Source organism: Petaurus breviceps, unplaced genomic scaffold (genome assembly GCF_028583685.1).
Source record: "Petaurus breviceps papuanus isolate PSGF00001 unplaced genomic scaffold, PetGlider_PUasm1.0 178, whole genome shotgun sequence".
Lineage (NCBI taxonomy): Eukaryota > Metazoa > Chordata > Mammalia > Diprotodontia > Petauridae > Petaurus > Petaurus breviceps.
The window spans coordinates 9,213,232-9,224,616 of NW_027185777.1; the positions used below are offsets into that span (position 1 = coordinate 9,213,232).

At 37.0% G+C, this 11,385-nt stretch overlaps 1 protein-coding gene across 1 annotated transcript in view; it reads left to right on the plus strand.

Annotated features, from left to right (window-relative positions):
- STAM (signal transducing adaptor molecule) overlaps positions 1 to 11,385 on the plus strand; it is a 62,111-nt gene that overhangs the window by 9,629 nt on the left and 41,097 nt on the right. Inside the window, exon 2 of the mRNA XM_069086265.1 lies at positions 5,778 to 5,862. Coding sequence (XP_068942366.1) covers positions 5,778 to 5,862 — 85 coding nt within the window. The remainder of the gene's footprint in view (positions 1 to 5,777; positions 5,863 to 11,385) is intronic.

The window sequence follows — 11,385 nt, forward strand, 5'->3', positions numbered from 1 at the left end:
TGTATCGCCAGTGCCTCAAATAAGCAGTGTGAATAAATTATTATTGAATTAAATATCATGTGTTCTGTTTCTTGACTGTCTGAACTTTCAAAACACTTTGTACCACTCTGATTTATCTTAGTTATTTTTATTATGTTATTTGTGTATGTTTTTCCTGCTATACCATAAACGTATTAAATTAAATTTTAAAAGAGAAGGAAGAGAGAAACAGGAAAATGGATCAGTACATTGAAAAAAATCTGAAAATATATACCACATTCCACACTTATGTACCTTCATCTTCTGTAAAGTAGTTGGAGAACTGAGCGAGATGTCTTCTTGTATCCTTTTTGTAGAGCAATGCTTCTTATTTGTAATTTTGCAACCTTCATTTTTTTTACTTTGTGGTAGTTCTTTCCATTTATATGTAACTGTGTGATATTCCATCTGATCGCTAATATCTACTACATTCATGTGAAATAATCCACTACCTTCATGTACCACAATCTGTTTAGTCATTCTACAGTGGATGAAACTTTGTTTCTAGTTTTTTGCTATCACAAAAAGTATTGCTATAAATAATTTTGGTATATGTGAGGACTTTTAAAAAAATTAATGGCCTCCTTGGAGAATATTACTTATAGAGAAAACTCTGGGTCAAAAGGTATGGACATTTAGTCACACTATTTGCATAATTGTAATTTGATTGCAAAAAAAACCCAACTTAATAATAAGTTCCAACAATATTTCACTAGTGGGCTTGTCTTTGCACAACCCATTAGATATTTATAGTTTCTATCATTTATCATCATTTCTTGGTTGGTAGATATGAGTTGAAACCTCAGAATTGCTTTGATACTATTATATTAGATTGATATGATTTGATGATGTTAGATTTGTAAGCTCCTTGAGGGCAGGGGGAGTGTCTTTTGCCTCTTTTTGTCTACCTAGGAGTTAGCAAAATGTATGGCACATAGTAGGTGGTTAATAAATGTTTGTTCAATTTTCAATTGTTAATGATTTGGAGTATTCTTTCCTATGTTTGTAAATAGTTTGTGATTATTCTTTTGAAAACTGTTTGCCCATATCTTTTTAAAGAAAAATGCCCCATCTCATGTTTATTTTTTATGTCTTCTACCCCTGTGTTTAGTAAATGACTCCTTAGTATTGAATGAAGCGGTATAATACAGTGAAAAGCATGTAGGATTTGATTTTTTAAAAGGATCTAGTTCAAACTCAAGCTTTACTACTTGTTACTTATTACCTGACTGTGACCTTCAACCTCTCGGCATTCAGTTTCTTCTCCTGCATTTGAGAAGGTATCTTAATTTATTTTGAGAAAAAAAAAATCAGGATTCCAGAGTACAGTACAGGATTTGGAGTATCACCATATATAGCAGCACAAGACAGAAGCTAGTAGAGAGAAAGTAAAGTGAAGCAAAGCAAGCAGGCTTTACTGAGAGGAAATACACCCAGTACAAGGGAGAGGAGGGGCAGTCAGGAGTGATGGAAACAGGTTAAGTCTTCTGGAGTCAGTGGAAGGGGATCAACAAAGCCAGTAAATCCTAATGAGTTTTTATAGGGCTCTTACCTGGGTTGAGTAGAACCAGACATTTGGTGGCAAGGAGCCGGGACTGTGGACCCAGCATGCCCGTCAGAGATCTGAGACTGGTGCTGATTCATGCTGATTCACATGGGGAGGAGAGGGAGGAGGGTAGGGGAAAACCTGGGAAATTGTTGATTTTTAGATTCTTTGAAATGGAGCTTTCAGTCTTACTTTAAGTCTTACTCTGGTAAGATGACTTAGGGTATTTGGGATTTCCTGGGTTTAATGTTATTGAGGTCCTTCCAGGAGAGTTTAGGTTAGATTACCTCCAAAGGACTGGCTATCTCATCAGAATCTGTGACCTTATGATTCTCTGAACCAGGTTTTCCAAATATAGTATATGCATATATCCAGGAGCATGAGAAGCTTGTTAAAAGGGATACAGATAATATTTGGCAAATATTTTATTACTCTATTGAAATGTTTAAATAAAATGCCTGTTGTGCTTCAGGTGCTAAGTGTCTACTACTTAAAAGTAGTAGTGTAAGTGAAAACTAATAACTTCCGTGAATCAGGTTTTGCTGATACTAAACAAAGAATTAAATTTATTGACTTGAAAAGAAACAGAATCAAAGATCTCATTAATTTATTTGGCTTTGTTTTGATAAACATTTAACAACTATATGGTGCTAAAATGTTATGTGTTGAAGTTTTTTTAATTAAAAATTATTATTTTTATTTTGTTTCCAATGTGGATGTGCATGGTAAACTCTAGAACTGATTTCCTTTCATTTTGAATAGGGAATATAGGGAAGGTCTACTGAAAGCCAAGTCAGAAAAAAGTTGGGATGAGCATTAATGAGCAGTCAATGGGATATTTATCAAGTGCCTATCATGTGCAATATGCTGTTGTATTTTTGACATATTCAAGTCAACACATTTATTAAGTTCCTGCTATATGTATGTCTTTATTGAGTATACGGAGTTCATAATCTTTTACATTGACAAAGAATGCTTCTTGAAATTAAGGAATAAATTCAGTTATGCATGGGATACAGTTTTTTTTTTTCCCTGATAGGAATGTATCTCTGAAACAGCACTATAACCTAATGGGAAAATATAATTTTACATATAAATTTTCATTTACACAAAGAACATTTAATATATAAAATTAGCTATGTTGTTTATACTTTTATGTATGTAAAGTAGTCAGGGAGTTGGGGAAAAAATGAAGAATCACTAAGATGTTTAGAATAATTGAAACCATTTCTGCTTATCTAGGAACTTGTAATTGAGGATGTTGATTTTAAATAATTTCAAGGTAGATTTTTGTGGGAAGAAAAGGCTCAGCATTAGAATGGTTGGAGGCATCTCTGAGAATGGTGGTCCTATGTCATCTTTCTGTCCTTAGCATAGCATAATTTCCCTATGTAGGTGCGTAATAAAGTTTTATTGAATTGAATGAATGACAGGTTAACTTGACTGAAGTGGACTGTATCACCCAGAGATACCTAAATATTAAGAGTATTTAGATAAGAAAGTATATTAAAAGCTATAAAAGTTTAAAAGTGGTGCAAATCAGGAGTTGCTGAAACGGCCTGAAAAATCAAAGTGATAAGATCAAAATAATTCATGAGGAAAGAGAGGAGAAAATTGAGGCAGGGAATAATCAGAAGGCTATGTTGTGGGTGCTAGTTAGGGCTTATATTTGAAAACGAGCTTAGTAATATTATAAGAAATCAGTGTTTGGTTGCAGAATGAATTTATGAAGTGAAAGGATGAGTAGACTCACATTCCTGTGAGGCTGCAAGATGGGGAATTAGGAATGTTGTTACTATTGAAAAATGAGCAAATCAAAGAGGGGAGGGATCTGGTGAAAAAAAAAAAGAATGTTACTCTGAGTTCAGCACTGAATGTAAAGAGAGGAGTAGAGTTATTAAGCTGATCAAGTTATAATGAAAAGTCTCAAGTTTTGTTGATAAAATAGGGCACACCCAGATACAGTATTCTGAAATTAAATTATATCTCACATAATGAAGTGACTTGTCTTCTTGCTGAGGCAAACCCCTCTCCAGGAACAAGCGATCCCATTCCATTCCATCTTCTATATCAGATTGTGCCCTCTAACATCTCTGTTCTGTCACATATCTTCAATCTGTCCCTCTCTATTAGTTATTTTCCTATTGCCTATGTACGTGCCTTCGTTTCTCCTGTTCTCAAAAAAACCCTCACTTGACAAATCTGGCTTAGACCCATCCATCTATACTAACTTCTATGTACTTTCCTTTTATTCTCCTATAATTTGGCTTCCAGTCTCATCATTCTATCAAAACTATTTTCTTCAAAGTTACTAACAATCCCTTAATTGCCAGATCTAGTGGCCTTTTCTCAGTCTTCATCCTTCTTGATGTCTCCGCTGCCTTTGGCATTGACAGTCATTTCTTCTCCTTGATATTCTCTTCTCTTTAGGTTTTCATTACCCTGCTCTCACTTGGTTCTCCTGCCTATCTGATCTTTCCTTCTCACCTCTCATTTGCTAGATCTTTATCTAGTCTTGCCTGGTAAGCCTGGCTTTTTCACAGGGCTCTGTCCTGTGCCCTCTTTTCTTCTTCATCTGTACAGTTTCACTTGGTGATCTCATCAGCTCTCATGGATTTAGTTATTATCTCTATGCTGATGATTCACAAATCTACTTATCCATCCCTAATCTCTCTGATAACCTCTAGTCTACTGTCTATTAGACATTTCAGCCTGGATTGTCCTGTAGACATCTTAAAATCAATTTATTCAAATTTATCCAAACCTGAACCTATTAATTTTTCTCCAGACCCTTCCCTCTTCCAAAATTCCCTGTTACTGCTGAGAGGACCACCATCCTTCCAAGGGGCAACCTAGGTGTCATTCTTGACTCTTCACTGCCTTTTACACAGTTCTCCCCCAATCCCCAACCCCTACCCCAGTACAATTTGTTGCCCACTCTGTCAGTTTTACCTTCCTAAGATCTCTCCAGTAGGCCCCCTATTCTTTAATACTGCCACCACCTTGGAGCAGGTCTTCACATTTTCCTACCTGGACTATTGCTGATTGGTTTCCCTGCCACAGGTCTCTCCCTACCCCAGTCTATCCTCCACTCAGCTATTAAAGTGATCTTCCCAAAGCACAGACCTGACCATGTTGTAGTTTGTTGTTGCGTCTGATTGTTCTGTGACCCATCTTGACAAAGATGCTGGAGTGCCTTGCCATTTCCTTCTCCAGTGCCTAACTATGATACCTTGCCCTCAATAAACCCCAGTGACTATCACTAGTTGGAGCAAATATAAGACCTTCAGTTTGGCATTCAGGACCTTTTATTAACTCTCTTCACCCCAACCTTATTTTTCTTTATTACTTCTCCATGTAATTGTGTAGCACATGATGCTGACCTCGCTGCTCTTCCTCCAACCAAACAATTCATCTTCAGACTCCAGGCTCTTTTCTGTCTGTTCTTTTTGCTTAGAACACCCTCATCTCCAACTCTTGGCTTCCTTCAAATCTCAGCTAAAATGTCACTTTCTACAAGAGGCATTTTTTGATCCCCCTTGATATTAGTGTCTTCCCTCTGTTGATTATTTCCAGTTTATTATGTGTATAGCTTATTTATATGGTTGTTTTTATATTGCCTTTTGCATTAGATTGTGAGCTTGAGAGTATCCAGGGGTGGGGAACTGCAGCCTCTAGGCCGCATGTAGTCCTCTAGGTCCTCAAGTGGGGCCCTTTTACTGAATCCAAACTTCACCAAACAAATCCCCTTAAGAAAAGGATTTGTTCTCTAAAGCTTGGTCTTAGTCAAAGGCTGTACCCTAGGACCTAGAGGGCCACGTGTGGCCTTCAGGTCTCAGGTTCCCCACCCCTGGTATAGACTATCTTTAGCCGTTCTTTGTTTCCTTAGTCACTTAGTATATAGTAGGCGCTTAATAAATATTTATTGACTGACCTGCTTTAACTTTTATTTATTGCTGCTATTAAACATATTTGAAACATGAAGGGAGTCAAAATTATAATCGATAGTAAACCGTGGGATTTACTATTTAAATAGATGAGAATTTCTAGTCAGTTCTTAATATAATGATGATAAGTAGGCTAGTGTTGATGATTCCATTTTGGTAGTAATATTTTTATAATATGCTTTATATATTTAATATATTCTATTCTAGCAACTTGATTATGAAACAACTACTAATACATTTATTCTCTCTTGTTTTTAAATCAACAGAGAAAGCAACTAGTGAAATGAATACTGCTGAAGATTGGGGTCTTATCTTGGATATTTGTGATAAAGTAGGCCAGTCTCGTACTGGGTAAGTGTAAACTTTCTGAGGATTTCCATTCATTTTCTTTCCTACGTAAATATGATTAGATAGTATGTTATAAATAGATTAGACACTGTAATTCAAGTTTTAAAACGTCTAGTAGGAATTTTTAAAAGATCTCCTAGGAGACTAAAGGACTCCAATTCTAGTCTTCATAAGGTTAGGGATTATTTACCTTTCACCTTGTTTTCCCTGCCTCCATGGTTGTTTTAGTGAATATTTGTTGATTATAGGAACGCTGGACTGAATGTATAAAGAGGCAATTTTATTTTTAGCAAGCATTGCTTTCTGGGTTTGCAAGGTAATTGTCATTTTGTTAATCTCTCTCCCCCCCCCCCCCCCCAAATACTATCACCATTTACTAACTGGGTTTATCACATTTGTCTCAGAATAAAAGGAGCTACTCCTTTGTTTTTGTCTTGACTTTGCAGAATCATGAGAACAAGGGAAAATAATTGCTACTATATTGGATTCATAGACTGTAGCCTTTATCCTTTCTTGATTAATCTTTATTACTAATAGAGTTTACCATTCTAATTTGTATAATTTTTTCCCTTTCAAATCCCATACCTGCTCATCATCATCAACAGTTTTTTGGGGTTTTTTTTTGCCTTTTGGAGGGCAATTGGGGTTAAATAACTTGCCCAATGTTACACTGCTAGCTTTTTTGTGTGGGTGTTAAGTGTCTGAGGCTGGAACCAAACTCAGGACCTCCTGACTGGGGCCAGCGCTTTACTCACTGAGCCACTTAGCCGCCCCATCAACATAGTGTTTATGTACCTTTTTATGTATTGTTTATCTTTTTACTCTACTGGGCTTTGAAGACTGTACAAAGATAAAATTTAAGAGTGTTACTTGCCCTGAATAAGCTTTTGGTCTGACTGGCATGACAAGTGTAGGTCATAGAATTTAATGGAGTTGTGATTTCATTTTGGATGGATTTGTGATTGCATCTTTCAGCAATACAGTGCAGTTTAGTTCAGTTTGAAAAGTACCTATTCAGAATCTATGAAATGCCAGGTACTGTGCATTGGGGATACTTGAAAGACAAAAATGAAACAGTCCTTGTGGTCCAAGACCTCATTACATTCTACTGGGGATGGGGGAAACCGCAGTGTATGGAAAAAAATAGACAGAAGCTCATATAAGAGGTATGAGCACTAATAACTTGAGAAATTGGGATGGGTTTTTTGGTGATGGTGCTTGAGTTTAGCCTTCAAGGGACCCAGAGATATCAAGAAGCAGAAGTGAGACAGTAGGAATTCCTAGCTAAGGAAAAGCCTGTGCAGGAGAGATGAGAGATGTCATCTCATGTATAGGGATCACAAAGTAGACCATTTTGACTGAGAGTATGCATGAAGGAAGTAAGGTAAAAAAAAATCAGCCTTAAAAGATAGATTAGAGCCAGATGGTAGGGATTTTAACTGTTAAACAGGAAAATTTATATTTTTTTTCAAAGCCATTTAGGAGTCACTGAATATTGATTTGCCAAGAAGGGATCAGACCTTTACTTTAAGAGTACTTATTTTGACAACTGTGTGGAGGATGGATTGGAGATGGGAGAGAATTGAGGCAGGTAGACCAAGTAAGGGGCCATTGTATTCATTTAAATGAGAGGTGATGAGGGCCTAAACTAGAGTGGTGGATATTTGAATGGAGAGAAAAGGGATGTATGAAAGGGAAGTTGTGGAGGTAGAATTGATAAGATTGGCCATCTGAGGTTTGAAACCTATACCTACTTTTTTATCTTGAATGATACTTGATCCACGTCCTTTAATAAGTCCTCTGCCGACAATGCAGCTAGTATTCTTTGAGATTTCTTCTAGATCAGATGTTCTAGCTTTTTTTTTTCTGTCTTAGACTCCTTAAACTGGTAAAGTCTATTAATTCCTTCTCAGAATAATGTTTTTAAGCAATTGAATGCCAAATTTCAATTAGAGGTTTGTGAAAATAAAGATAATTTTTTTCCGTCAAAGTTCTTGTATATTCTGAAAACTTTCCATTGCACCTTGAGGATCCATTCCATGTTAATAACCTCTGATCTGTATCTCTTTATATGTTGTAAGAATAGCAGAGCAAATGGGTTTATTCATTAATTATCTTCTCTCCTACTACGTGACCAGTCCAATTCTGTTTCCAGTCATACAGCCTTCTGACTAATTTCCCTTGCATCTCTCCTCTGCCCTTTTGGTGACCTTTGATTTTTAATTCTTGGGAAACTGTTACTAGTAGAATATTAATATTTGAAAAACATCAGCTTCTGTTTGAGAGTAGAGCTTGGGATCCTTAAGAGAGCTGTATAGTTCTTCAAATGCAAATACATTTCCTCTGCCTCATGCTGACTTCCCCAACCCTATTCATTATCCATTTAAAGTGTCTATCCAGTATATTTGTCCTGATGTCCGGTTTATAGGTTGTCCATTCCACTGAATATCATAATCAGGAAAATAGGCACTCTTTGTTCTTTTGCTTTTCCTTGTATGGACTCATTTATCACATTCTGGGTCTTATTTAGGAGATCTGCAGTGTTCTGGAACTCGATGCAATTAACACAATGACATCCATTAATAGGAGCATCTGGAGGACCCCTCATCATATATATGGAATCCCTCTTCCATTTGGACTCTAAGCCTAGGCATGTTCCATTTCAGCAGTGGGCACTGTGATGAGCATATGTCTCCCTGCTTAATTTGACATTAATGATCAGAGCATTGTTAAATAGTGGGCCATTTGTTGTAACATCCAAAGAATGATAGAAAGGGAGACACCTTTTGGAAGACATCCTTTTAGGTGGTATTTTGGTTTAGTGAATCAGATGCTTTTTTTTTTATAGTTGGTAAACACTAAATGAGGCAGTTAGATAGATTGCCAAGTCTGGAGTCAGCAAGACTCATTTTCCTGAGTTCAAATGTGACCTCAAACACTAGTTTTGTGACTCTAATTAAGTCACTTAACCCTATTTGCCTCAGTTTCCTTATCTATAAAATGAGCAAGAGAAGGAAATGGCAAACCACTTCAGTATCTTTGTCAAGAAAACCCCAAATGAGGTTAAGAAGAGTCCAACATGACTAAAAATTTGTTGAACAACAGCAAAACAATAAGCACACCAGACTTTTGTATGCTTGGCACCTTTCAGTTTTTAGAAAAATAAAAAAAAAATTTTTTTGCCTTTTGGAGGGGGGAAGCAGGGCAATTGGGGTTAAGTGACTTGCTCAAGGTCACACAGCTAGTGTGTCAAGTATCTGAGGCCAGATTTGAACGCATGTCCTGACACCAGGGCCGGTGCTTCATTCACTGCACTTCCTAGCCACCCCTCACATTTCAATTTTTAAAAAAGATTTTTAATTTTTTATTTCTTTGAACTTTACAAATATCAACAAATAGCATTTCCAAATGAAAAAAAAAAACACAGAAAAGACTATGAAACTGAATCTGTTATATTCCACTTGGTTTTAAGTATATATTTAATTCAGTATATTCTAATGTTGTGTTCTAAACTTTTCTCAGAATTTCCTTTTCTGTTCTGTCCATATTAAAGTGTTTTGTTGAAGGTTTTTTTCTCACTCTTCTTCTTCTTTTTTTTAAGCAATTGGGGTTAAGTAACTTGCCCAAGGTTACACAGCCAGTTATTTTGTGTGGGTGTTAAGTATCTGAGGCCGGGAGACCTGTCCCGGGTCCTCCTGACTCGACTCAGGCCGATGCTCTTACTCACTGGGCCACCTAGCCACCTCTTTTCTCACTCTTTTTGAAGAAAGTCTTCGTGTTATTTTTGTGAGACTTCTGGGAACTTTTGACCTCTCCTATTTCTTATTTTTGTACCATGTTTTTCTTCATATTATTTTGCCATCATCCACTATGCCTATCTTTTGCATTCAGATTACTGAATAATAGAGTATATACCGACCTAATTTGGAGGATCTTACTAAGTTTATATTTATCTAGTAAGCATGGGCCAGGCCTGTGCTTAAGCCCTAGAAAGGTAAGACTTTTGAGTTTATATCTCACTTAGATGTGTGGTCAATGCAATATCTGGATCCCTCCCCCCATGCAGGTTAAGCTAGTTTTTCCTTAATAGGTATTGTGACTTTCCTTGAGACTTGGTTGACTGAGAGACCAAAGGTTCAGAGTATTGATGTCATTTCTTCCTTCGCTGAGCACAAAGCAGTTCAGAAAAGCTCTAGAGGCCCTCTGATGCTTGGCTGAGGGGAGGGGGTGTCAGAATTGGTAACTGAGGCAAGGAAATGTCTTTACTTAGCTGATTCAACTTGAAGTGTCTTTCAGGGCCTGTCCTTGCTGAGTATCTTTCTGCTGTGGCTAAGTAAATCTCTCTGTGTTAACTGTCGAATGACCTGTGAGTATCTCATTTTAGTCCAGTACCAAACCTAAACTACTAGGGGACTGGTCTCACTCAGGTCCATTCCAGAACAAGTGGAATAGTATGCATACAGGCAAAGAAACTGAGATAATTTCTTGGGGGAGGAGGAGACCAAGAATTGGAGGGATTAGAATTAGCTTGATGGATATAACACTTAAACCAAGACTTACAGGAAGCCAGGGATTTTCAGAGGTGAAGAGGCAATATATTCTATATATTTTGTGCAAAGACTTGAAGATGGGCAATCACTATCACTTGTGTGGAACGGCGAATGGATTGTACCTGTACTTGGCTGAGATTGTTCTCATTGTACTCCCATTTATAGGTGTTGAACATTTATTGAGAGCTTTGTAATATGTTTCTAGTTGCCTTTGGACCCAAGATAAAACCACATCTTCATTTGCCTCTCAAAAGGAAAAGCTGTGAACCATCCTATTTGGTTGCTACTTCCTTTTGTCTTTTGGTTTGTCTCATTTATAGTGAGAATGTTCAAATTGATACAATTCATTTCCTTGTGTATTAGCCACTCAGTGGTTATTAAACCAGAGTCTCCCACAGCCAAGAGTACCTGGAGCTAATTTAATATTACTACCGTGTTTCACCGATAATAAGACACTGTCTTATTAATTTTTTGGACAGAAAAACACCAGAGGGCTTATTTTCAGGGGAGGGCTTATTTTAATGAACATTGACAGCAATTTTAATAAACAGGTAAATGTGAACAAAAAAATGTACCTTTATTCAATAAGCAAATCACTGGGGGGGAAGAACAGGATGACGCGCTCACTGCTGCAGCTCTGATTGGATGCAGCTCGGAGCGTAGCGTGCGTTTCATGGGGGGGGACGGTGCATACAGAGGGTACCGTAATGTAGCGTGTAGTGCAGGGGATCACCTTCACTACAGTAGCAATCTCAATAGGGCTTATTTTCGGGGGAGGGCTTATTTTAGAGGAATCTTACACAGTAAGGGGAGGGCTTATTTTTGGGATAGGTCTTATTATCGGGGAAACACGGTAGGTGATCTGAACTGTTACTCTTATAAGTTTCTACCCTTTTTTCCATCATCTCTGTAAATATGAAAGCTTTTTCCTTTTTTTTTTTTTTTTTTTTTTTTTTTTTTTTTTTTTTTTTTTTTT